The sequence below is a fragment of the Diorhabda carinulata genome, chromosome 3 (genome assembly GCF_026250575.1).
Source record: "Diorhabda carinulata isolate Delta chromosome 3, icDioCari1.1, whole genome shotgun sequence".
NCBI classification, from domain to species: Eukaryota; Metazoa; Arthropoda; class Insecta; order Coleoptera; family Chrysomelidae; genus Diorhabda; species Diorhabda carinulata.
In genome coordinates this window covers 18,357,242-18,384,930 of record NC_079462.1, presented here as the reverse complement: position 1 = coordinate 18,384,930, position 27,689 = coordinate 18,357,242, and the positions used below count along the sequence as shown (strand labels likewise).

General features: G+C 31.3%; 4 protein-coding genes across 6 annotated transcripts in view; 2 read left to right on the top strand and 2 right to left on the bottom strand.

Annotated features, from left to right (window-relative positions):
- The window catches only part of LOC130891444 (putative autophagy-related protein 11), a 137,514-nt gene extending 120,651 nt beyond the window's left edge, over positions 1–16,863 (top strand). The window contains exons 3-10 of one of the 2 annotated variants that reach the window (XM_057796207.1): positions 443–495; positions 2,652–4,549; positions 9,131–9,329; positions 9,473–9,680; positions 11,740–11,994; positions 13,740–13,842; positions 13,897–14,022; positions 16,114–16,851. In XM_057796207.1, the coding sequence (XP_057652190.1) occupies positions 2,898–4,549; positions 9,131–9,329; positions 9,473–9,680; positions 11,740–11,994; positions 13,740–13,842; positions 13,897–14,022; positions 16,114–16,405 (2,835 nt within the window). In that variant the 5' untranslated portion in view covers positions 443–495; positions 2,652–2,897 and the 3' untranslated portion in view covers positions 16,406–16,851. Of the gene's footprint in view, positions 1–442; positions 496–2,651; positions 4,550–9,130; positions 9,330–9,472; positions 9,681–11,739; positions 11,995–13,739; positions 13,843–13,896; positions 14,023–16,113 lie in introns of both variants that reach the window. The other variant, XM_057796206.1, reaches the window with a different exon arrangement.
- Positions 16,864–23,202: 6,339 nt separating this feature from the next.
- Positions 23,203–23,772, bottom strand: LOC130891452 (PHD finger-like domain-containing protein 5A). The gene has a single exon (XM_057796216.1). It carries the CDS (start codon positions 23,643–23,645, stop codon positions 23,313–23,315), a length of 333 nt encoding a protein of 110 aa, XP_057652199.1. The 5' UTR covers positions 23,646–23,772; the 3' UTR covers positions 23,203–23,312.
- Positions 23,773–24,052: 280 nt separating this feature from the next.
- Positions 24,053–24,559, bottom strand: LOC130891451 (PHD finger-like domain-containing protein 5A). Its single transcript, XM_057796214.1, has one exon. It carries the CDS (start codon positions 24,468–24,470, stop codon positions 24,138–24,140), a length of 333 nt encoding a protein of 110 aa, XP_057652197.1. The 5' UTR covers positions 24,471–24,559; the 3' UTR covers positions 24,053–24,137.
- An 80-nt stretch (positions 24,560–24,639) lies between these two features.
- Positions 24,640–26,518, top strand: LOC130891244 (DNA polymerase epsilon subunit 4). Of its 2 annotated transcripts, XM_057795863.1 has the most exons (3): positions 24,640–24,811; positions 24,900–25,153; positions 26,137–26,518. In XM_057795863.1, exons 2-3 carry the CDS (start codon positions 24,914–24,916, stop codon positions 26,275–26,277), a joined length of 381 nt encoding a protein of 126 aa, XP_057651846.1. In that variant the 5' UTR covers positions 24,640–24,811; positions 24,900–24,913; the 3' UTR covers positions 26,278–26,518. The 2 variants fall into 2 exon arrangements, with proteins under 2 accessions (XP_057651846.1, XP_057651847.1); XM_057795864.1 differs by having other exon boundaries at positions 24,785–25,138.
- Positions 26,519–27,689: the final 1,171 nt, after the last annotated feature.

The following is a 27,689-nucleotide window of genomic DNA, read 5'->3' as shown; positions in this document are numbered from 1 at the left end:
CTTGGTTGTTTGAAATTATCAACCAAAATCTAAAATACTACAAATTTTGTGGAAGAATGCTTAGAGATCTTCAGAACGAATGGGGACGGATTTGATATTTTAAGATGCAGGAAGATTATAGTAAATATCCTTTGGGATTGACAAGGTGTGTTTTCGATTGGGTAACAAATATTTTTCTTGTGCTTCTACTTTTTTTTAAATCCAAAAGTTTACTCACTTCAATCCCCTTGTATATGGGAACTACTAATTGTTGCATGTCAAATTTTCTTCAGATTTTTCTGTAGGTACTAAAAATGGTCATAGAAATTATTGCTGCAATAGAACGTATATATCAAAATAAATTTGAAGTATAACTATTTTTTCTAACAGTAACATTGCACAAAAACTTGCCATATGTGCTTTTGCTTTTTTTGTTTAACCCACACTGTTTATTTTCCTTTAGGAAGAAAGTTTGGACATAATCGGGCAATACAAACCTGAAATTTTTTGTTAGAGGTAATATATACAAACTAGTTAGCATACTTTCATATTAAGTAATTAAGTAATCATTTTTTATAGTATTAGTAGATAATAGTGATTTTTATACCTCGCAAAAGTAATATTGTGACTTATTAATACAGGTAAAAACGTTATTCTGCCGAGAAATGAAGTCCCGGCTATAACACGACAAGGGAGTAGTGAAGGATTTTTAGGAAAAATAAATTGTTTTATATCCATAACTCGAGGAAACATTCTTAGAAATCATAATTATTCATTATAGATATACCATTTTGACACTAATAATAACTTTCAATTTAATATTCCTTGAAAAAAAAATAATGTATTGTTGATGGTGATATAACCAAGTAGCCTTTCAAATCACCAGATTTAACTTCAAATGATTCTTTTCTTTGTAGCTATTCAAATCAAAATATTTATTGACGTAGCTCTAAATCTAAACTAGTTAAATCTTGAAAAACTCAAAGAAAAAATAATTAAACCTTGTAGATCAGTTAAAGCTAAAAAACTGAGCCTTTATTGCGATAAGTTTTACAATATTTTTTTTCTCAGTATCCATTTCTTAAAATTATCTTTTACATATATTTTTTTCTAATAGATTTCCATTCTAAATAGTACGGTATTCAAAGAATGAAGTTCATTTATTCGAGCAAAAAAAGTTTTTGTGTTCGATTTTTTTACAATACTGTGCCATGCTTACAAACTATATTTTGGAAAAAACAATGCTTTTTACGTACATGGATTTAACAATTAGAATATCAATATTATGTAGAAATAATTTCAAAATAATTCAAAACAAGAAAAAAGATTGGAAAGATTTTAAAACTCATCGTAAATTAGTTATGTCAAACATATACATATTTTATTCTACTGTTAAATAGTTCATAGTTTTATCAGTGTATGGTCTTGAACCGTTGTCCACATAGGCCTACTGACAGTCCCCTCGTACCCTATTTAAAACTACCAAAAGCTGGTATTCTTGACTTCAGGATCAGGTACATTGACTTGAACCTTTTAATGTCAGTGAGCAAATTATGACTAATAGAATGTCGGTTCAGGTGGGCAAGTTGATTGATAAGAGAGACAGAAGGCCCACCTATATGTGCCTTCCCCCGTCTTGATCTTTCCATTCATATTCGCAGAGCTTGTCATAGGGGCAAACAATTCAGGGATATAATAGCTATACTTTTAGTTACATTACCATTATTATCATGTTAATCCCAATCTGGCCTAGTGATCCAAAGAATCTGAATCTTCTAGCCATCAATCACCAGTTATTTAAGGACTTTTTGTACCTCAGAACTTGCCTAGAACATACCATTTCAGTCGTTATGGCATGTTCCCGAAGCGATAAAATTTGCTTATTTGGAGGTGTCCTACTCAGAAACCGGCTGCGGCCAAAGCATTCGTCTTGGAGCCATACGTGTACGGACTGGGTTAGAGACTCCATTTGGTTATTGCTTATCAAATAATTGGATATTCACCTACAGCCTCCATCTGGACCCACTGGGTACTATGTTGATCCCAATCTGATGAGCGAGTTTCTTTGATATTTCATACATTTTTTTATTTTCAGTTATATGGAATCTAAATACTCTTAGTAGTGTCTTAATGGAATCAGAACAATACTCCATTACAGAAATTTTTATTAACAGAATTATATGTCTCTGCTTAGTTGCTCCCTTGTTTGTGTGACAATTGCCTAATCTTTTAATGTTCATTTTCATAATGAAATTGATTTATAAATAATAGTTTCATGAAGTTATTTTTAGTTGAAAGCTTATTTAAATCAAAGTATCTTAGTAGATATATACTCTGATCTCAAAGGAACCTCCTCCACCCATCTGATTTATGAAAATTTAATCGCGATAGGGTCGGCCAAAAAAGTATATCCCGACTATAGTTGATCAATAATTTAATAATGACTTTCCTTCGATTCTATTTTATATATTTTATAAACAAATTATACAACAATCGAAAGTAAAGAGTCTAAAAAGATGAAAATTCTTGTTGGCAAGTTTTAAAAATCAAAAATTGATGCATATGAATAGGTATAACAGAACGACCTGAAATGAATAGATGGGTGAAGGGCGTTATTTCGGTCCTGTTTCAGTATTTTCCGTTAATGTAAATTTGAAAATGTTTTTTTTTAGGTGGCTCTCACAGTAGGCAAACAGCGCAGAGAGCCTTGCGCCAAATGCGGCCTACCAGTATTCATAGCCGAACGCCTTAATGTAGGAAAATCGCTGTTTCATCGTACTTGCTTCCGCTGCGCTCGCTGCAATAGTGAATTAATCCTAGGAGATTACTACGAAACAGAAAATTCTCAATATTGCTGCGAAATTTGTCCAGACGAAGAGAAAATTGTATCATCTCAAAAAGCTGTTTTGCAACGGTCGATGAGTGATGAGGAAAAATCGGCGAGTTTGAGTGTATTTACGAACGAGCCTGATAAATTCAGTACGGAGTTCGAGACTGCTTTAGAAAACGCCGATGCGGAAAAAGTTCAGACGTTAAGCGAAGAATTCTATTCTGCCCGATCCGATTTCTTCCGAAGCCAAATACCATGCAGTGAGTCTAGTGATTCAGCGATAGAAGATAAAGAGGAAGAATCTCCCGATTTACCTAAAAGTTCACCTCCTTCAAAAACCAGTGCATATTCAGTGATAAGTGCTCAAGCCGATTTCGACATAAGTGCAGATAATGAACCAATAATAAAGACCAGTTATATTGTGCAAAACGACAGCGGTTTTCCTAACAAAGACAATGTACATAGTGAATTTAACCTTAATCTAAGTTCTGATCAAGAATCTCAAAATGTTGTTACCAAAGAAGAATCTTCTGAGGAGTCTTTAGTTAAGACTCGAAGACGATTATTTGAAAATAACGTTACTGATATCAAGGCTGATGTAAATAGAAAAACAGTGCCTTTATCAACTTTATCATCCATTCCAATTAGTATTAAAAATGATTTACGTAATATTAGTGATATAAATAAAGATATTTTGCATAGCAAACATAACTATACAGAAAAAAATGATAACATACGACCCGCAAGTGCGATGGAATCTCCTAAAAAATCGTTTATTAGCTCCATCTCCTTAAATGTTGATAAACAACAAGAAATTATTGCTGAAACTCTGAAAGACAATGTGTTACCTCATGCTGCTAATAATGAAAACGACTTAAATACAAGTATTATATCCGTATCAAGTTCTTCTCGAGACGAAAGTAATTTTATAGATACTAGTATTCAATCTCTTGAAGAGGACAATAAAAATAATTTGGAAGATATCAATTCCAGTATCATTGACGATTCTATAAAAGCTGTAAACGATTGCGTCGAAATTATGAAATCTTTAGAAGAAAACAGCTTAGAAACAACTAAAGATGAAACTGTAAAAACAGACAGTATTTCAGACAATGTATCTATTGAAATCGATGGTACACATACAACTAGTACCGAAGAAGTTACAGATACTGTCAATTACAACATCAACAACACGGATAATGATTCAGAAATACAACCACAAGAAAAGTTTGCAGAAACTATCAATTACAATGTGAAAAATGACTTTGAGGAAAATTCTAAAGTGATCGAAGCAATTAATACTTATATTTCAGAAGCTTCTCCAACAATACCCGTTTCTAAGGACCATCATGTACTAGAAAAACAAGAAAGTTATCCTGTTGATCTCAATCCTTTCGACGAAGATCAAGGATTGCCTAATCAATCTTCAAATCCATTTGGAAGTGAAGACGAAGAAGAAGAGAAAGTTATAATTTCTAAAAAACCCGTACCAAGTCCGAGATTGAAGAAAAAAATTGTACCAGATCCCGATATATTATCGTTTTGTCAAGAATTGAGGAAAAACGGTGTTAAACGTATTAGTGTTAATCCCTTTGAAAGTGATGACGAGGAGAAGCCCGTGCCTGTACAGAGAAGAAAAAAAATTAGTGTTCCTAAAATCAGTTTGAATCCATTTTCCAGCGATGACGATGAACAGGAAAATATTGTAGCGAAACCTGTTCCACTGCCTCGTAGTCAAAGGTAAATATTTGTTATATTATTTGATTTTTATTAGGAACATAAATTAATACAACAACCGATACCGTCATACTATAACACACACTATTTATTGAACAGAACTTTATCAACTTCCTATCGCTTTTCTAGCCATATTCTTTCTTAAATACTCCATAATATCCAGTAACTGAGCAATCATATAGTACAGGTCTTGAAATCGAGACCAATTTGTGCAGAGTGGCGTGGTTCTCATGTTGTCCGGGTTTTAAGTGTTCGAAATAGCCGTGGCACGGCGCTGCTATCTAGGGATGGACGTGGGTAGGGTGGGGTTAAAAACTTTGGTAATAAACCATTCAACCTAAAATCGTTGAGTGTGTTATATAGTGTTACCTATGCTCTAACTAAGCTATTTTCATATTCATTCTAATTTATTTAAAGTTAAATATTTAATTTTTCCATCCCTCGATCACAACGCCGACCTGGCAGCCACAGATTGTGTTAACAAGGCGTCCATGAAATTAATCTATTTTCTTTTCAAGACCTGTACACTACCGGTTACATCTTCAAGTTTTTGATCATCGATGTAACCCAAAATTTCCACAAATAACTGAATAACTGAAATACTAAAATTCAAATCATCTCAATCAATCCAACTAGAGTATTTATTTAAAATTTAACCCTTCTTTCTAAAATTTTGACGGAAAGACGGAAAATTCTAATTTTCAAAGACCCAATCTCGACATCTTGATTGTTAATATGAGTCGGAGTAAAAAATGTCAGCAAGTGGTCTTCGCGTTTTCTCTTTTGTGAAATCTTGATTTTAATACCCGCCATAAAATTTTTGTTTACTTCTTTACAATGTGCCAGCTCATGATCGTGGTTGTCATGAAGATTAGACAACTTGATACAGAAGATTATGCAGCTCGGGATTTTAATTGTGCACGTTGTTTGAAAGCAAAAGATCTACGGAATATAATGCTTATTGTGAACTCCATGTACGGTGAACAACTGGAAAAAGTACTTTAAGCGGTATTTAAAAGTGTCATCCACAATTTAAATTTATTTCAGATCCAAATGTAATTATGTTATTAGTTAAATCATTATCCATTGAAAAATACTCTTCTTTAAAAGATCTATATTATTTATGAAATTGTAAATTTAGGTTATGTAACTTAACCTAACCTAACTTAAAGGATTTAAAGAATCTAGGTTTTAATTTCTGGATTTTTTCAACTTTACAATGTGGATTGGGTATTAAATTACAGGTGATACTCCTAATGAATTCGTCACTAGTTGTATTATGTACTCGGACTACCTTTTCGTTTACCTGAAATATCCCCATCCCGAGTTGGCGCATTCTTTTATTAACGGATTAAAAATCGTCAAGAGTTGCAGCGCGCTCATTCAAACGTGGCTGTATCAGCTCGAGCAAAAACTTTTGTTATTTTAAAAAAGTTTATGACAGAATGGCTAGATATTGTGCAATATTAAGTTCAAGTTCAAGCTCATGCGAAAACGAAAAATATATCGACATAGATAAAAACGTACAAACTGTATCCGATGCTCGGCTTCGGATTCATAACAGTGTAGCAGTAACAGTGCTTTGAAAAGGCAGTTTGAGGAAGAACACTTGAAAGACATGTTTTAGTAGGTGACAGTGGATATCGCATTCAGAGATACCTCTTGACAAAATGGGAAAACGTGAAAATTGTTACAATAATTCTATTATAAGAACAAGAAACGTCGTAGAAATAAAAATTCTGCTTCAATTATATAAAATCTTCGACACTTATCATTGAAAATGATAAAAATAATTATACAATAGAATAATTGAAATGAAACATTGCATCAAACGTAAAGAAATGTTAGCTAGCACTCATATTGGAAAAGTACAGAGTATTGTCAACCTCCGTTTTTTAAAGGAGCCTTTAGGCCCAATTTTACAAGTGAAGTTTAAACCTCAAATTTCAACTTAAACTACAGATATCGACTTTTTCACGTTTCATACATGGCGTTTACCGACAGACTACGGCTTGAACGTTACCGGCGAGGGTATTTTAAATTTCAGTTTAACATGAAACGGAAAACCCCTTCCTATATTTTTCAAATTGTTCAAATTTTTTCAATATAAAGGGTTTTGGTAGAAAGATTTCAGATTTACACTTTATATTTGATGAACTCGATGATGATGGTGAAGAAATTATCAACACTGTCGACGCGCAAATATACAGCAAATATTTCGATTCTTCTACTTATTTTTTAAATTTGTTGTGCTTCTATCGAAAACATTCCTTTGTAATTTTCACAAAGCTATACAAAAGTACGACTTCATTAACAGATAAAATGCAATTGCAAATTGTTCTTTGTTCATTATCGTTTATACAACTTTCATAAACAATTTAACTTTAAAACAAATATCGGAAAAATTTTGGTTGTATTTCCACGCTAGTGACAACGGACGGAAAAATGTCTTTAACTGTGACCTGTAGAATAGAGCAATATTGTTTATTCTTGATTTAAAGTATAGTTTAAACTTAAACCTAACCTAGTCATAGTTTGAACTCTAGTTCAATCTCCAGTTTTTCTTTAGATTATAAAATTGGCCCTTACTTTAGAGACTGTTACAAATCGATTATAGAATCACTTCACTTTACTAAGTTAAAGGGCCCTTTGATCTAAAGGAACCTTTGGTTAAAGTGCCAGTTAGGTTGGGATTATGAAATCGGCTGTAAACGTCTTACCAACTAATAAAGATTAAGCACTCAGAAATTTCAAACTTTAGACTTGACGTTCGTCCACGTGAATGAGTGATTTTGCCGTGTGTGGGTCTTTCAGAAGCGATAACTTCTGGGACAAAAAACTACGTCAAGATGTATTGGAAGTATTTATTTTTAATATATTTCAAACGATATAAATTTACATTCACAGTTGTACCTACAATAAATGATGTTCATATTTCATGTAAAAAATTCGTGTTTTCATGGCACATTCGACAAAATTCTTGATGCAGTTTCGGCTAAAAATTAACGCTCTCATGTGCCATTCAAAAACACTCATTTCTCCCACTTAATACAAAAATAACTTTTATTCCATTTAGCTTTCATACACTTCATATGTTCTACAAACTTTTTAACCTTTCGTCGGGTGCGTTCAATCTGCGAAATGGGTAGAATATGTTTTGGCCTACAGAGTTTCAGAACAGAGAGTAGAGCTATCTTCCTAGCCGCTTTCAATGAGTTAGAAACGCGAAGCCTACGGAGGTAGCTGAATTCAAGGAATTTATCGGATTGGTAACTGCCCACGATATAGTCAAATAATTTGTCGTTAACTAGATCAAATTTTCCTCATTATGTGAATCTAGCAATGTTGCAATTAGAAGTATTGCCATATGATGATATGTAAATATCGCTCAGCTGTTAAATTCCCACGAAAGAAATAAGGACCAATAAATCGTCCCTTACGATTCCTATCTAAACATAATTTTTTTCGAGGTGCTGGAGTGTTCCAGTAGCTATAATTCTGTCGATTTAATGTACCGCTTAAACAAAACGTTGACTCGTCTAAAAATACTGTTTCTTTCCTAATATTTCGTGAACAAGTTGAACTTTGTGTGGTTGTAGTTGTAGTTTCTTCAAAAACTTCACTACAAAATGACTGATTAACATTTTGTTGTTACCCAATTTCTGTTATAGTTGCGTGAGAATCCTCTTCTAATGACAGCAAAATATCTAACTTTGCATCTGTTCTTCTATATTTTGGAGCATCTCTCACCCACAATAATTCTGCTTATTGAGCGGTCTTTCAATGTGTGTTTAGTTTAATTAAACATCTTTATGACTTCGAAGTCGAATTTATACCCTTTCTCTTTCGGATAAGATTATAAATGTACTTGATCTCTCAGATGAATTATGTCCGACCAAGTTACAGGGTTAAATTGTACTTGAACCAATACTGTGTTTCAATATTTAGGCATACTGCTGGCACTTTAACCATCCAAGTAGATTTGTTAGTTTACTACCGAGCACAGTTGTTGTAAAAAAGAACAAAAAAAACACGACGTTTCTATTGTATAATGTTATTAACTAATGAATCACTTTATTTCATTAATGTTCTAGTCATTTAACGGTTCAGTAAGTACCGGCAACTTCCGTAGATAAAGTTACAGTTTACGTCCAACAAGGATGTGTGGAGTGTTTTAATAACGGTTGTATTTGATTTCGCGTGTTACCATTACGCTTTACGTCAATAAAAAATATTTACCGACGGTTGCTTTATTATCGATTTTTTGTTTTCTTTTTAAAAACATTGAGGTATAAAACCAAAACACCGCAACTCTTTATAAATTCGTGTTGAGATTATACGAGTTAAGAAAATTTTAGTGTACAATTATTCTCTGTCTGTCTAGAGCTTTAACAAAAGTAATTTGAGTAATTACAATAAAAAAATGTTTTAATAAATATCGTATTTAAAAAAAATCGATAATAAAAAAATGATTTACAAATAATTAGACATATTTAAAATATCGATATATAACTGAGACTAATTTGTCTACTTCTTCATTTTCTTAATAAAATTATAAATTATGTTAAAATATCGTGTTACCAGAAATTCTGGAGATACAAAGCGGAAAGAATCTTTAGGATTGTCGAATGCTAATCATCACTTTGGTTCGAACTCGTCTATTTCAAGTGGAAGTTACTATGGAAGTACAAGAAAGAAGAGACCAGCTCCCAAACCTCCAGTTTCAGGATTATTTGATTACTCAAACGCTAGTTCTTTAACTTCAACACCTAGTCAAAGCGTGGTAAGATTTTGAAATACCTTTCTTAGAAAGTTAAACTAAAATATTGCAGATATATTTCAACTTTTGTACCTAGAACTTTTAAACAATTAATTCAAACTATTACATTTCATTGTATTAAAGTTTGATGATTTATGTATTTTTAGCAACATTCTCCTCGAGCAACACCAAAATACAGAAAAAATAAAAAGGCGCCTTTACCACCACAAACAAATTCCACACCAATTTATAGAGAAGATCAAGAAGAACTAATTAAACCCTCCAATGAAGTCCTCAAGGAAAATAACGAAATTGAACAAGAAAGAAGTGTTGAAGATGAATTAATTAGAAATAAGCAAAGTCTAAATATAGAAAGTAAGTATATGTATTAGTGCAAAAAAATATTTTGTTTAATTCTCATTTTTTATCAAATAGTAAACTCAATTGTATATTTCCTACTTATGCCATATAATCAGTGGAGGATTTAATTTAATTTTTAATTCACAAAAATTGGAAAACAAATATTCACATGGAGAAGACAAGTTTTTATGAGGTTCAATTATCGTTTGCTGATTATATAAAAAACCTAATAAAGATATTGGAATGGCTGAAAATGATTATTTTAAGGAAACCAAGTCCTGGATCATTAAAAAGTTTGTCTTTGTTCCTGTGAGAAAAGGTTTTGAAAAATATTTATCCAAACTTTTAAATAACACTTCGTATTGCTCTTGTACACCAGCTACAAATTATTGAGGTGAGAGAAGCTTTTCTGCTTGGAAAGATATAAGAACTATTTACAATGGACTGAAAAAGTACTGTTATCCATAGGTCAGACCCGATAAACAAGATTTCAAACGACAATATAATTAATGCTTTTGTATATTAAAAGGGCCACAAAAATATACTGTAATGTTTGTATAAATCAACTTAAATTAAATATCAACAGATAATAGAAAAAAATTATTTCAATTTACAAAAATTGGAAAAAACAATCTTCTCTGAATCTCTTTTTCACTGAGAAGTACTCAAAAGCATATTCTGAGATTCATTGATCTGAACTGCTATATCTGGGCCAGTGAGTTGTCGATCACGTTTACTGATCAATTCAATACTTTTATCTTCAACGTTATTGTTTTTCGAGGCCGCCCTGAACGCTTTCTATCGTCTAAGCTCCTGGTGGATGCATACTTTTTCACGTTGTAATCCATGGGACGTCGGCGCCAATAGTACGGTAACGTTTGCCTAGACTATGAAGTCTTGCGATTAATGCACGAGTTTCAACCGCTAGTTTCTTGGTTTTACCCATTTTAAAACTTACAAGTCCGAATTTGCGAGAACGAAAACAATTCGTATAGGAACTTCACAAGAAAATGTCTTAGTCCAAAATGTATAAATCGCAGCACGTTCTTGCGTCTTAAAGGCTAACTGGGACTAAACTACAATCATATACACTGAAGAAATAATTCACAGCTAAATAAAGATGAAGAAGTTAGTCTGTACTTTTTTTAACTTATCGCACTCCCGACAAAATATAAACATGCGCTTGTACAAAGTAAATAAATCATGGACACTATTATTTTCGATTTGTAAGACACAGTTTCGACCTTCGCCTGACAATATGAAATAGAAATTTCTCAAAGTGTATTACATATTATGAAATTTAATGAATGTATTATGGGGTGGGCAAAAACTTTTAAAAGTGCACCTGTGGGTTTTACAACTACTTAGTAGCATGCCGGTCTGTACCACACTTTTTAAGTACTACTTAAAGTTAAGGATAACTTGAGATTCTCATTTGGCATAAGCAATTCTTATTTACTTCTTATCGTTAGTAAAGTATTACTTAAATCTGAATATGGGCAAAAGGACATCAATGGGTTTGTAATGAAAGTTGAATAATATGTGAATACCTTCAGAATGTATTCTGAATATCTTTTGGACATGTCAAATGCATATGCTTTGTTCAGAAAATGTTCCGAACATACATTCCTCCACGAACGATTTATTAACATCTAGCATTATATTTTGAATTCAAAACTAGCTAGGAAGATAAAATGTATATAATTAACTGGCCAAAGGTTTATTCTTGATTTTTGTAAGTCTAAAGTCAACTTTTTAAATATAATTACGTAGAAAACCACATAAGTTGAAGGTTATTTCGTGGTAAATATCACAAAAAGGATGATTGCACGTGTGCCAGATTAAAAATCCTTATCCATGTCCGAGGATACATTGGACGTATTCAGAACAAGTTCAGAATTACAAATCGAGCTCCACGAACACTAGAATTTAAATCCTGAACATGTTTTATTAGCATCGCGAAAGAACAATTTTAAACTGTACATAAATCTGGTGACAGAACAGGTTATTCTTTTTGTTTTGAAGTATTGCTTTAATCATCACAATTATAATCCAAATAATTTTTTTCTTTCAGATATTTCTCCCATTACAAATTCCAATAATCTGCCTGCGCCGAACAAAAGCACATTTGGAAAATGGAAACGAAAAAAAGGACAAGCACCCACAAAACCAGTTGTTCAAAAAAGAACTATTAAATGTCTTCCTATGACTGAAATTAAAAAGGAACTGGAATTCATCGAAGTTCAATTGCAAGGTCTGGAAAAACAAGGTGTACGTTTGGAACTGATTATCAGAGACAAATGTGAAGGAACGGGCAATGAAAATACAAGTAAATACCTTCAGATGTAATTTTTTTGTTCACATAATATAAAAAATTGGAAAATTTTATTTAAGGCGATAGTTAGATATGATTTATTATTGATGTATTAATGCATTTATCTGGATGCTGGATCCTCGCGTGAATATGCTCCAAATTACATTATAGTAAATTACGAACCATGAGTAGTTGGTTCAAATAATACTTCACTTCCCAGTGATTTCTCTCTATCCAGCCATTGACATATGGTAAGAGGGTGCGCAGTCTTATCGATCCGTATCATACCTCCGCGGCCATTGGTCCATGGTGATGACTCTACTTTACTTTACTGATATGGTTTCCATTATTGGGAACCAACAGGTTCTTATACTAACCGGTATGCATATATACTCTAAGAACGGCTCTGCGTTGCAATTTGGCTATTCTTTTATAGTGGATCTCTATCTGCTTAGTCCCTCCCCATATCTCTACGCCGTACAGAAGTATCGAATTTGTGACTGACATCAACAGTCTCATTTTGGTAATAGTCGGACCCCTAATATTTCAATTTAGTCGATTTAATGATTGTTGATGCTTTGTATGCTCTGATCATAGTCACTATCACGGTTTTGGAAATATTTGAACAATGTTTTGAAAATTGTGTAGGACATTTTAGTTCCGCAATTGTTTTATTGAAACCTACGACTGAAAAATCTGGACAAACTAAACTTGCACCCATATTATTAGGAAAATATAAATTATTTAATTTAGTATAACATGTATTTATCTGAAGAAGTTGCAATGTATAGAAACTGATATAAATTTCTTATTTCTTAGACCTTTTGATATATTTATGCTTCTAAATTTAGAAACTCATATATTTAAAAAGTCCATAATATTTCTATTGTCAAAGAAAAAATATAATTTTGATTGGTTGACTTAATCATAATGGTTTCATTATCTTCTAAAGACCGTGCCTTGTTATTGTAGATAATAGTCTCTTTTTTCCCCTTTAGACTTTTTTACTTTAATTTTTGAATAACTCAAATTGGTTCCACATGACGATTTACTGAGATTTTTGGAAAATTTATTAATTAAATTGTGATCATCTTCTTCTAAAGGTTGAACCTTGTTATTGTAGCTACTAGTCCCTTTTCTACAATTTTTCATTTGAATAAGTTGTTGATAAACGTAATGGTTTCCTTTTCAAATATTGTTTTGATTAAGTTTCTTCCGTCTCCAATTTCTATCTAAATTTGAGTTCCTTATTTTGGTCATACATTATAGTAAATTACGAACCATGAGTAGTTGGTTCAAATAATAGTTCACCTCCCAGTGATTTCTCTCTATCCAGCCATTAATATATGGTAAGAGGACGCACAGTCCATCTACCTCGTCGATCCTTATCATACCTCAGCTGACATTGGTCCATGACGATGACTCTTCGTTCGCGATTCTTGCTTTGTCGATGATTTCATTGGCATCCAAGATGTACTCAGCATTTTCCTCCATATCCACATTTACAAAGTCTTCTTTTCATATTTTCAGTATATTAGTACCTTCCATAAAACTATCTGAATTAATTTTTGCAGATTTTAAATTTTATTTGATTCTTACTCAATATATTGAATGATTTGTTTTACCATTGATATTCTTTTGATGTAAAACTATTGCTCATGTATCGCACCTCCCAAATAACATAACTGCTGTTTAGTTTTCAAATTGTACTTTTATATCTATTATTTTCGATATTACTGAAAAAATATTCAATATTTCAGATGATGATATTCCCATTGAAGTGGAAGACTTAATTCTTCAATTATTCGAGTTGGTCAATGAAAAGAATGAACTATTTAGAAAACAAACTGAATTGATGTATTTGTAAGTATCGACTTTCTTACTTCGACAAAATTCATTGTTACATTATTTTTTCAGGAAAAGACAACAACGATTAGAAGAAGAACATGCAGATGTAGAATATGAAATTAGATATCTTATGATGCTTCCTGAAGCTATTAAAACTGATTCTGATAAAGCCCGAGAAGAACAGCTAATTAAAAAGTAAGAAGTACTTCAATTCAGCAGTACTAGTAAAATTTAAACGAAAACTGTAGTCACATTTAATGATCTGATGCCGTAGTACCCATTCAAAACATTATAAAATGGATTGTTTAATTTTATTGTTATATCCTTGTGCTATAAAACATACATAAAATGATTTATTCAGCACAAGTGCTAACATCTACCTTTCTGATTATATTATCTTAATAAAATATTGAATCGACGCCATTTTAGAGAATGTTTACAATTTCGGTTAGTACTTGCAGACAAATGTCACACACAACTAAGTATATTGGAACATGAAATTAATAATGCAGCGCTAACACCCAACAATATTGATACAATATACTATACTACTACTACTAATAGAAACTACTATAGAAACATACAAGTTTTCATTCTCTTTCAGTATTTTTGAACATCTTATTCATCCCTATAAATGCATTAATGCTGAATAAGAAATATATCTCAAATTAGTTTTTTTTGAGGATGACTGATGAAAATACAACAAATTAGTTGAAATAAGTTTACAATTTATAATATGGACCAAAAAAAACAATTAAAACTTTAAAAACTATTACAAGTGAGCACTAAAATGTATAATTGTAGAATTATATTCTTTGGTGTGTGTATATATATTTTATTTATGATACAAAGAGTCAAAAAAAGAACAGAATATTAAACACAGCTGGACATTATTCATGTTTTAATCATTTTTATTGAAAAGTGTTACATGTGTGAATGATATTGTTGTTTCAAAATAACTTTTATTGAAGTTTAGTCAAGTTCTTGATATACAAAAGATGAGTAATTCAAAATGGACTTTAAGGGTCTAGCCTACTTCTCAAACTGTAATGTTTGTGACCAAAACAATTTCTTTTACTTTTAAAACAAATGTTCCCGATACCTACTTAACATATGGTTGTTACACGTGTGTAAGATAATTTTGTTTCAAAATAACTTTTTTTGAGTCAGGTTCTTGATGTATCGAAGCATGAGTAATTTTTCAACTAAAAAGAATTTTAAGAACCCAGTCCACTGCTAACAATTGCTACAGATGTATTTGGTTGTATTAAGAGAAAATAGTGTCTGTAGAAGGGTTATTTCACAGTTACATACCCATATTTCACAAAATAAATTTTGTATAAGTGTTCTGTTATTTTTAAATAAAAATGTGTTTTTTCAAATGTCTCTATATGTGACTTATTTATATGCAGGTATATATTTATTTCAATCATGTGTTTTATGCCCAGATTAAATACTACAGATGTTTCAGAAAGATGCAAAAGGTAACTGATATAAATGGACGGCATAGCAAAACGCACCCACACGCTTATAATTTGAAAATAGCTGTGAAACTTAATTTCACTATATAGTGAGGGAACGTTAAACATAACCGATTTACATGTCCAAAGTTACGGCGGCGTTTCGAGATAATCAAAACAGTGTAATATTTAATCTGGAGTTTAGGTTCAATAGACATAAATATTTATCAGTGTATAGAATAGGATACTGAACCATACAAGTTTTATAGGAATTGTATATAAATTATTTCTACTTGAAGAATCTCTATTGGCCGATCCTCACTCACATGCGAATCACTGCAAGATTGCCAACAGTCTACACTCGCAGGGTCGCGCCAGACCCAAAGTATAGTTCGCCCTCTTGACGCGAAAGCACGTCTTATTGTTTTCTCAATCAAAGTTTATTTGAAGTAGGAATGGAAAGTCCGAACTGCTTTCTATAACTCACCTGTTATAAAATGTTGCACTGGTAATTGAATGAACTTTTAATCCCAGAAATCCCCTACCATTCACTAATCAGACACATGACTGACTTTTTTAAATTACCCAGTATATATTCAAATTACTATATTTGATCAAGCACCATCCACTTTGGAAAACAACCAAGTGGTAAAGTCACAGGTGTGAGAAATGCAAAACTAACATTCCTTAAATCTTAAAGTATATAAATTGGTTGATAAATTCTCTTTGTCACAATTCGAATTGATTGCCTGACTTGTGGCTAACTTAATTTTTTGTTATTTTCATTTTTCAATACTATTGTTTAAAATGATGTTTTATTTTTTAGATTAGTGGATATCGTGGAAAGAAGAAACAAAATAGTTGAGTGCCTTGAAATGGATAGAATTCGTGAAGCCGAAGAAGATGATAGTATAAGCAATCACATTAATTTATTTGCCCAAAGTAGAGAGAACAATAAATCCCAATTAGAAGAAGAGAAAAAACAGAAAGATAAAGACAAGAAAAAGCTCAAAAAAGAAAAGAAGTCAAAGCACAAAAATAAGAGTAATTCAGAAGTTGATAAAAGTGTAAAAACCAGTGGAGAAAAGAAAGAAAAGAAAAAGTTTAATTTATTTTAGATGACTTTTGTTATTTATTTTGAGCGAATTTTAATTCAGTGGCAGTAATGAACTTATTTTTGTTGGTATCATTTGAGGAATTTCATATTATACATTGATTGCATGGTTAAATATAAGCACTAAAAACACATTACAATCAATAATTTTAATAATTCTAGAATATGGTTATAAATGCAGGTTGATGCACTTATTAATTCACTCACAAATGAACAATCATTAGCTGAACAAAATATATTTTCATTGTTAACTCACACTTGTGCCTATTTATTGTAGAGTTTTTATGTCAACAAAATAATTGGAAAAAAACGTTTTTTAGTGAGAAAGTTCGCCATTTTTCCCTACGTTATGGAAGTTGTGCTTTAAGTTTTTTTTTTTATATAATATATTTTTTGTACTTTTGTTGTAATTCTTATCATTGATATTCTGTTTCAATAATAAAATTGCATTTTTTTAATTATGTGTTTTTATTTCATACTTCATAAATTTATCGCACCTTAATTTTAGGAAACTATTTTCTGATCTTTGTTTTTATGTTAAATTAGGATTCAAAACCAGCTATATCCAATTTCTATAATTGATATTCTAATAATTATGCATACTTAAAATAAAATAAGCAGTGTCATTTGTACTTATTATTTCACAATCAGAAAAGGTTGAATTTTTTATAGGAAAGCTTGTATTCTTTGAATGCATTGATTTTCCTTAGAGACAACTAATGGGAACTACTGTTTTTATGCTCATTAGTTAGCGTTACTGGCGAGCATGGTCTTGGGTGTGTAGTATAGATGCCAAAATTTGTAGATATCCGCATGAAAAAGAGTTTGATTAAAAATCATTTCACAATAAAGCAGAAATTGCAATTGAAAAATAAAATCAAGCAAGCCGCAGTGTTCAACAATTCCATTTTGTCTGCAAAAAAGGGATGTTTCTAAAAAAAAACAATTAATTGATTAGTAGTTATTCACAGGCACGATTATAATCCTTCACATTCGTTTGTACACTCCAGCGCTATACGAGGATAGATTGAAAGATTCTAAGTCTACTATAGAACCAAACAAAATTTCAAAGTCAAAAGATTTTATTACTCAACATATTCTCCTCTTAATTGGATACATTTATTACAGCGAACCTGCAACGTCTCTAGACCTTTCAAAAAAAATGTTTCTTCTTGCTCTGTAAACCAGACTTCCACAGCTTTTATTACCTCCTCGTTGGAAGAAAATTTACGACCTTTTAAACTTTTTCAGTTGAGGAAAGAGTTGTCCTGCAAAAACAAAACACCTTTGGATATCTTTCTGCGTCTTTTCTCTTTAATTTTTTCCCGTAGAGTTGTCAGTAATGTCGAGTAGTAATCTCCAGTTATTGTTCTACCCTTATCCAAAAAATCAATCATAATTATTCCATGGCAATCCCAAAAAACTGAAGCAAGAACTTTTCCAGCAGATTTTTGGACATGAAATTTCTTAGGTCTTGGAGAACCAGAGTGTCGCCATTTCATCGATTGGTGCTTTGTTTCTGGATTGTAGAAATGTACTCAAGTCTCATCCATAGTACTAATTCGGTTTAAGAAGTCTACATCGTTTTCAAAACGAGCACAGATAGAACGTGATGTTTCTACCCTTGCACGCTTTTGGTCAACATTCAAACATTTGGGGATCCATTTTGCAGCAATTTTTCTCATGTCCAAATTGACGTGAACTATATGATGAACGCGTTCGTATGGAATATTCAGTGCCTCAGATATCTGTTTTAGCCCTATTCGATGGTATGTTAAAATCATGTCATGAACTGCATCGATATTTTCTGAGACTGACACAGCAACTGGCCTTCCCGATCGGTCATCATCCTCAATGGAAAATTTACTTCTTTTGAAGCTTGCAGTCCAATTTTTCACGGTCGCACATGAAGGACATTGATCACCAAGAGTATTAAGCATATCTTCGTAAATCTGCTTACCTCTTAACCCTTTTAAATAATGGTACTTGATGATGGCTCGATACTCCAATTTTTCGATTTTCACAATTTCGGTGGACATCTTTTTTCTTTTAATTTATTGCTGTGGTTTACTTTTTTGACGTCAAATTTCACACTGACACTTCTAATACGTTATTGTTCGTTACGCAATATTTTGTTTATGATACTGATATCAATACATCCTCGTAGTAGTAAATTCAAATGAAATTACTTTAATTTGTGGAATTCTCGGAATTTAACTAAATAAAAAGCAAAGAACAATATTATAAATTATATGAATATTCCAAAGATCAACTAGACTTAAATATTACCAAACACAAACTTTAACCAGAAGAGAATAAAAAATACATCGGTATAAGCGAAAACGAATTGGGAATAACTAGGATCAGTCTGTCCACAATATTATATATATAGGGATTTATAAATTTTTTTCGGTGGTAAAAGCAAAATTATAAACCTTGATCAACTTCTAATTTATGCTGATTTATGGTGTAATCCTTAAAAACACACTCTTTAGAAACAACTCCGGTTTAGTTCATTTTCTTATCAAATTTTTTGTTTTTCAAGATTTTAAAATCAGAAAGCTTTAAGAGCAGGAACAAAATATATTTATATTGTATAAACAGTACGCAGTAAAAAAATTATCCATTGAAAATGTGATCAAAACTTGAAGATTATTGTAAATTATACTATTATATGCAAATAATGGTTATAAACAATAAAGTTATTATTCTGGAACAATGACCTAAAGTGAATTTACTTTATCAATTTTAGAGATTTTTTTAAATTGCAGGTGTGTTAGACAATGAACTGCATCCTGATTTACAAAATATGATTTTTAAATTATCAGGTTTTGCTCCCTTAATGTAGCACTTTGTATTATTGTGACAATGTAATTGTGAGTTTTGATGTAGTGGTAGTGTAAACAGTGTGTTCAGTATGAATATCAACAACAGTTACGGAAATTCCAACTTAGTTAATGGTACAGTATACTATCTCAGGAACAAATATAAATAGGCGCACCCCCAAAAAGATTCACAAAAAATAAGTAGACTGACCACTACAAAACGCGAGGAAAAAACTAACAACATTAATAATACTTTTTTGTCTCGATGGTCAGTCATTTGTTATCAACTAAAAACTTGTGAAATTATGAAAAAATCGTAGTTGATTATTTTCTAAGGTAAAATGGATAAGAAATTTTACTCTTAGTATTTTTTCGAAAAATTCTTCGACTTACGCACAATTTAATCACTATATGAAGGGGCCAGGGGAAGAACATGATAACTCCAATTTTTTTCAATTTTCAGTTTATAAGTGATTTAGGTTGGTAGAATTGAGTTCTACAAGATGACAAAATACTGTGGGGAACAACATGATAACTCCAGAGATATTTACGAACAAAATAATCAGTTCCAGGGGAACAACTCGATAAGTGCCAGTCGTTCAGGGAAATAACTTGATAACTCCATAGTTCATGCGTTGGCCACCAGCAGCAGTAGTGTATTATTGTTTATACTCATAACGACAGAAGGTTATGTTTTGCTGTTATTAAGTTAGTGTTGTGTCTTTTCAGTTTTATTAACATTAACTAGTGTCTAATTAGGCCAAAGTTAAGTTTATAGTTTAAGCCTACAATGGAAAGTGCGTCCTCAGAAGAAGAGATCGAGTGCAAACCACCGTCAGCAAGGAAGAGGCCTAAACACGGGCGATTAAAGGAGGTTAGTAAAAAGATTAATTTACAGAGCAGAGAGGCAGGTGAACCTTGTAAATGTAAAGACAAATATTTTGAAGCCATTACTGAACGTGAAAGGGCCGAAGTTTTACGACATATTAACTCCCTAAAAAGTCATGATGAAGTGAATCTCTATTTGACAGGATTAGTGACGATTTTACCTGTTCAGCGTCACCGGGTGAAAAATGAGTTAGATGCCAAATTTAAAGACGCTACTTACTGTTATGCAGTACGAGTAATGAGAAATAACACTGCTCAAGAATTTAAAGTGTGTAAAAACGCATTCATATCTATACATGGAATTTCTCGAGGCAAGATTAACTATATTCTGAATCAAATGAAGAAAACAGGAACTCCACCTAAGTATAATAAAGGTAAACATGAAAATAGGCCACACAAACTTTCAGATGAGACTCTTGACGCTATACGCAGCCACATAAAATCTTTCAAAGGCCGTGAAAGCCACTATAGTCAAAAGGATTCCAAAAAAACATATCTGCCAGATGATTTAAATGTGTCTAAAATGTTTAAACTCTTTCAAGATTGTCATCCTAATATTAGATGTAGTTTAGAGTCATATCGTACAATATTTAATAAAGAATTCAACATTTCGTTCGGATATCCTAGAACCGATACATGTAGTTCATGTGATAAATATGCTGTACAGAAAAAATTCCTCGAAAAACAGTTTGCCGAAGAAAAGGATGAAGAAAAAAAACAAAACCTATCCAGAGATATTCGTAAAATGGATATTGAACATGAAGTTCATTTAACTAATGCTCAGGTTTTCTATGATAGAAAAAAAGCAGCAAGAAAAGCAAGCAGAAAATCACCTCATAAGGATGCAATTTGTATGGACTATGCGAAGAATTATCCCTGCCCAAACATTGCTACTAATGACGTATATTACAAAAGACAGTTGTCTGTTTATGCTTTTAACATTCATGTCATGTCTGATAGTAGGAGCCTATTTTATATATATATCCCCAAACAATCGCAAGTAAAGGGAGTGATGAGGTAGCATCATTTTTCCATGACTTTATCTACAATCACTTATACAAGAAAGTCAGACATCTAGAAATATTCTCTGACTCATGCGCGGGGCAAAACAAAAATAAAACTATACTCCGACTTATGCATCATGTAGTTCATGTGGAAAATAGATTAGATTACATCAAAATGACATTCCCTATCCGAGGGCACTCGTATTTAGAGTGTGATAAGAACACTGCTTTGGTGAAACACACTGCACCTGCTGAAACTCCCCAAGATTGGGTAACTGTTTTTCAAAACGCAAGATGTAAGCCATCTCCATTTACTGTTGTAGAAGTAGACCAGGAAATGGTAAAAGATTGGTCGTCGTTTTTAGATGAGAGGTACAAGTCAAAAAAGCTGCCATGCAAATCAAGAGAAATAAGGGAATTTGAAGTTTTGAAAGAACACCCTGCTTTAATAAGAAACCGCCAAAAATTCAATGGCCCCTGGTATGAAACCCCAGTTTTGCCTAAACTGAAAAAGAAGAAAGAAAAAAATCTGCCTCCTGAAGAAGTGCAAAGAAGATTTATGGAATGGCAGAGAGGAAATCTTTCAAACGGGGAGTTTCATTTGCCCGATCCTGTTTATGAAGGTAGGTGATTTTACCTCTATTTTAAACTAACCTTAACTCAACTTAGTTATCCAAGCCTATCCAGACTAAGCCTAGCCCTTGTTAAATTTTCCCCCCTACTTGACACTAAACCTACTTTTAGTTTTGGACTTTTTTGTAGTTTCTTTCTTGAAGTCACTACACAAAAATTATAAATCTTATAATGTGTATTATTGCCTATTAATTTCAACTATTAGGCCTACAAATTTTATGTGGTTTTCAGTTCTTATTCCTATTGATAAAGCGAAGTATGAAGATATTCAACATTTAAAAGAGTTTTGTCGACCAGAAGCTGCAGTTTACTTTTCCCAGTTGCCACACACATAGAAACAGTAACAACAAAACATTACCATGGAACTGCTGGAAACGATTTTATTACTTCAAAGACACATTTTAAACTTGTGAAATTTGTCAATTTTATCATTTTATTCATTTGATTCAATTTATTTATGTTTATAAGCAATAAATAAAGGTTTTAAACTTTATTTTGGTGCGTAATTCAAAATCCTCATTATTTAATAATCTCTCAGTTTTCAGGGGAATAACTTGATAACTCCGGGAGATATCAAGTTCTTTCTATGACAAATTTGACTTATATTGAGTTTTCGCGTAAAAAGGTAAGTTTTTATAAAATTAAATGGTTGAAAATGAGTATACACGTTTAAAATTAAGTATATAGATAGTTCAACATTTATTTTGCAAACTACAACAAAAATTTGACAAGATACGAGTCTCCAAACTTGTTTTTTGCTCTCCTGAAAAATTTACGCAAAGGCTGTTATCAAGTTCTTCCCCTGAACCCTGAACCAATTTTTTATACATTAATAATAAATATATTGTTATATACTTTATATAACTTTATATAGCATTTTGTCTGGCTTCAAAAGGTTTCTAATTGTAAATAATATTTAAAAAATGGAATATAAACAAAGTTAGTCAATGCTGTTTCTGGAGGACTTTTAAAGTCTGTCTGTGATTATTATCAGTATTTTTATGTGATATGTCACTGGATTTTCATTAAATTAGAAAACCATGCCTTCTGTTTCCAAACAGGTTGCATGCTTATGTTACTAATGATCTATTCAAAGTAACAATATAACATGACAAAATAAAGGTATTATAAATTTGTTTATTATCATTTCATTCATTTACATTGAGAACACAGATACACAAATATATTAATACATAATCTAAGCATCATTCAGTATATTTCCAATCAATTTTGGATTTAAGAAACAAAGAGTTGTCATGAGGTCATGACTTAGATGTTGCTGCTGAAATGAGAAGGCAGATATTATACAACCTCTAAGTTGATTGAGTACCTTTACATACAATGCATTAAAATAAACTGAATATGGTAAAATATCTTGCAATTGTATTACAAAGAAATACTGTTTGAACCCATTAAATGTTGTTATATGAATCCTTTGAAAATCAACAAAATTCTTTTAAATTCAGAAATTCTGTAATCTTAATGCAACTATACACATATAAACTTGTTTAAGATGTCAAAATTTCAACATTTGCCAAGATGGTTATTAATTACACAACAGTTAACGCCTTTTAAATCCATATTTCTTTCTTTCATAGAATAAATCAGTCTTTGAACTACCCAAATTAACAATCTTTGGACAACCATCTCTATCTTTTTCTTGAATTGTACATTCTTTGCAGTAGTATGCATCAGATACCCCTGGACCTCCACAAATCACACACCTGCCTTGATATGAGCCATAGTTGCATTCATCACAAATTCTAACTAAAGTACAAGGTCTTACATAGGAATCACAAATAACACATTTACCATCACATTTTTCACATAATCTGCCTATGGCTACGCCTGGTTGTTTTCTACAGAATATTAAATCTGGATGATGCTTAGCCATATTATAAAATTTATAAAGTGATTTAGGTATTTCACTTGAATAATCATAAATGAGTTTTTATTAATAGATTGCAGATTTTATTTCATGTCTATAGTACCGTAGAATGTCAAAAAGTATAAACAAAAAAGTGAGGTTAGGTATCATAAGAAATTTTCTTCTTTCCCTTAATTAGCCTTTTGCATATTAAATCTTAACCTTTATTAATTGTAAATTGTGCATTTATATTCTTCCAATTTTTCAAAGTTTGTCTCCTCGCACAATAAGCATTTATATTTTCCATCTAACATAATGATAATTGAAGAAGGCAAAAATTGTATCCCTAAACTTACTTTAACTACTTAAAATAATAATAATAAAACTATACTTAAAAAATTAACCAAATGTATCAGATGTACTCAATAAAAACATTTAATTAATATAATTTATATTTTCAGTTAAAAAAGTAAATTATACATACAGGATTTCCGATATAAAAAAAAAGTTAAATTAAGCCTAACGCTTCTTGAATCCATACTTCTTTCTCTCATAGAAAAGATCAGTTTTTGAACTGCCCAGATTCACAATTTTTGGACATCCATCTCTATCTTTTTCCTGCATAGTGCATTCTCTACAATAATATGCATCGGATACTCCTGGGCCACCACAAATAACACATCTTCCTTGGTAAGATCCATAATTACACTCGTCGCAAATTCGTACTAAGGTACATGGTCTTACATATGAATCACAAATCACACACTTCCCATCATCTTTTTCACAAAGTCTTCCTATGGCTACACCAGGTTGTTTTCTGCAGAATATCAGATCTGGATGATGCTTAGCCATGTTTAAATTCGTTTATAAACCCAATAAAAGAATATCACACCATTAAACGTCAATAAAAGGTAAAAAGGTTAGAATGTACAGATCTTCTTGGGTTCGTTGGCTTTGTCGATTTAGCTAAACAACCACTTAAAAAACGATCCGATCTACCAACTAATGCAGTTTCTGTATTTAAAATTGAAATTTAGTTTGGAATTAAATTTAGTATTTGCAATAAATTGATTTTCATTTATAAAATTTCATAATTACAAACTTTGTAACTTAAAATTGAGTACAGAATTTACTATGGTGACTGTGAACTAAAAGGACCAACAAATTTAAAATCATATGGTTATCAGAAAAGTGTAAGTCAATATTGAATATAAAATTTCATCGGTCATAAAGGAATTGTAAAAATAAAAAAGCTTTAATATTATTTTTTAATACTTATAGTTAAATTAAACGTGATGGATTTGAACGAAATAGATTCTACAGAATCTGCTTATTTAGATGTTGAAATTACAGAAAATCAGACTGAAGACTCTGATACTCCACAAACTGATAATGTTACAAGCACTACAGATAACACCGTTCAGCGCACAAGAATGTTACGTTTACCATTAGCAAGAATTAAAAATATCATGAAGCTAGATCCCAGCTCTTCTATTATTTCTCAAGATGCAATCTTCTTGGTAACAAAAGCAACAGTAGGAAAATTTTATTCTAAAACAGTATTAGTGTATCATTAGCAAAAATCTTGCGATAGAAAGAATTAAATTATTCAAAATTTATTGGTTAGGGAATATGAATCATATATTACTAGAATAGCAAATATTTGAATAAAAATATGTATGATGTAGAAATGAGACAGTAAAACCTATCAACTTTTATTTATGTATTCATAATATGTGCTAAATTTAAAAGTATAGAGTTTTTATTTTATAAACGATGTTATTAGTTAATACCATAATAAAGTATCATGAAATAGATGAAGTGCAGATCATCTTTTATTTTCTATTGATCTCCAAGTGTAGAGGAGATGATATTCTATCTATTTTATATAAATGATGAAAATAATGTTGAAAGAAGTATGCGAATAAAAAATGGTTGATAGCTGAATTGAATTTTTCCAAAGTTTGTCTAGTTATGTGACTTTTGGTTTAATTTTCCATTGATCTTCAAGGGTAGGGTAGATGATATTCTAATTTCATGTAAATTACCATAATAATATTGAAAGAAGTATGCAAATAAAAAATGGTTGATAGCTGCTACTTTTTGGTTAACTTTTTCCAAAGTTTTTCTAGTTGTATGTCTAACATACATGTTATTAGTCAAAAAATAACTTTTTAGGCATCTTAGTTGAAAGTGCTGCTTTTCTTATTTTGGCTATGATTTCATTTTCCATTGGTAAACATGAACAAATTTTTAGGTACACATAGTAATTCTTTCATAGTTGGATGACTATATAGTAATTATATTTTATATTGATCCTAATTTGAGCCAAAAAATGAATTATTCATTAGTTTTGCTGGGCAGAAATTTTTTAATTACTACTTCAAATATAAAACTCTATTCCAATTGAAGATCTGTCAGATTTTCCATTTAATATAGTGAAAATTGTATAAATCAAAACCTTATGATCTCATGGCATCTCAAAACTAAATTGATCTCATACTTTTTTTATTTTCAGGAAGTGTTTTTAGAATATATGACTAAAGAAGCAATGAAGCAACTAATTTCTGGAAAACGAAAAACCTTATTAAAAAGAGATGTTGATAATGTTGTGGACAATAATCCCAATTTATGTTTTTTAGATGGAGCATTAGAATGATTCAATGTGATTATGCCAGGAATCATGTTTCATTCTATGGAAGTAATTTTTGTAACGATTGGTAAAAAAATTATGTTTAATTTTGTATAATTTTTGTAAAATTTTTCATTATTATAACCTAGAAGTTGAATATAAGATACAATATAAACAAATATTTTGCTAGATTTATTTCTATTAAATGTTTTGATAATGTATTCAGGGTGTTCAGTAAAAATTGAAAATAAAATTCCTGTAAATTCCCGTTTTTCTCTCAGATATTCCCGGTTGAAATTTCGTGAATTTACTACACTTATATTATGATGGATATTTATTTTAGAAAATACAAGTATAATAAAACAAACAAGCTATTTTTTTGACTTGACTATTTTTTTCTCCACTACTGCATGCTGTTTTTGAGAGTTTTTAAGATTTTTTTCTCTATTTTGTTTCCAGTTTTTCTCTCTGGTTTTTTTCCAATTTCCACCAAATCTAGTGGTTTTTTGTCCTCAGAGAGTATCATAGATTTTGAAATATCTACATTTTTTAGTCCACCAATTTTTTGTAGAGAATCTACACTAATCTTTGACCTATAAGTGATTCTTCTTTTAAATTGTCAACAAAATAGCCTTATTGACAGAAAATCGTTGCCGTAGTGGCGTTGCATCTGTTTGCAGTCTACAAAATGTCAAATGCTTCAGACATCAGTTGCACGGATTGTTCTACTTATTGCTTTAGTTAAATTGAATGCTAAGGGGCATTTCTCCAGAAATTTGGAAACCGTATTCATCAAAGAGTTTTTAAAATCCTTGCGAAAGATCAACATGTTCTTATATCTGACCCAATGCATTTTTTCAAAGACATACCATAGATCGAAAATTTGCACTGTTTGAGGTTGCATAATAAACCATTGGTATCTTTTTTGAAAATGTATTTTATAAATAAGAGTGCTTTGAAAAATTTACCTCAATACTAAGTAGTAGAAGTAAGTGGGATCATAACATCATACAAGAAATGAACAGAATGCCATTAAATGGTATATGGACGGATCTAAACAGCAGACAAAACTGGAATAGGAGTGTTCGAGACCAGCACAAAATACTCTGAAAGCCTGTGCAACACACCAAGCATTTTTTAAGCAGAAATTTATGCAATAGAAAAATGTGTCCAGTTAAATATAGAGAGAAATTATCTTTAAGCTCCAGTATTATAAAATTTGAACTCGTTTGGGATTGCATAGAGAAATTGAATGAGCTAGGCAAGAAAAATAAAGTTACCCTATAATTAATTCCGGGACACACTGGAGTTAAGGAAATGAAATAGCTGATAAGCTCGCTAATGCGGGGATAGACAAGCCCTTCATATTCTCTCGAAGTGTGAATCAATAAGAAACTCCAGAGCACTACACCTGGGAGCATATGGAATAGAAGACAAAG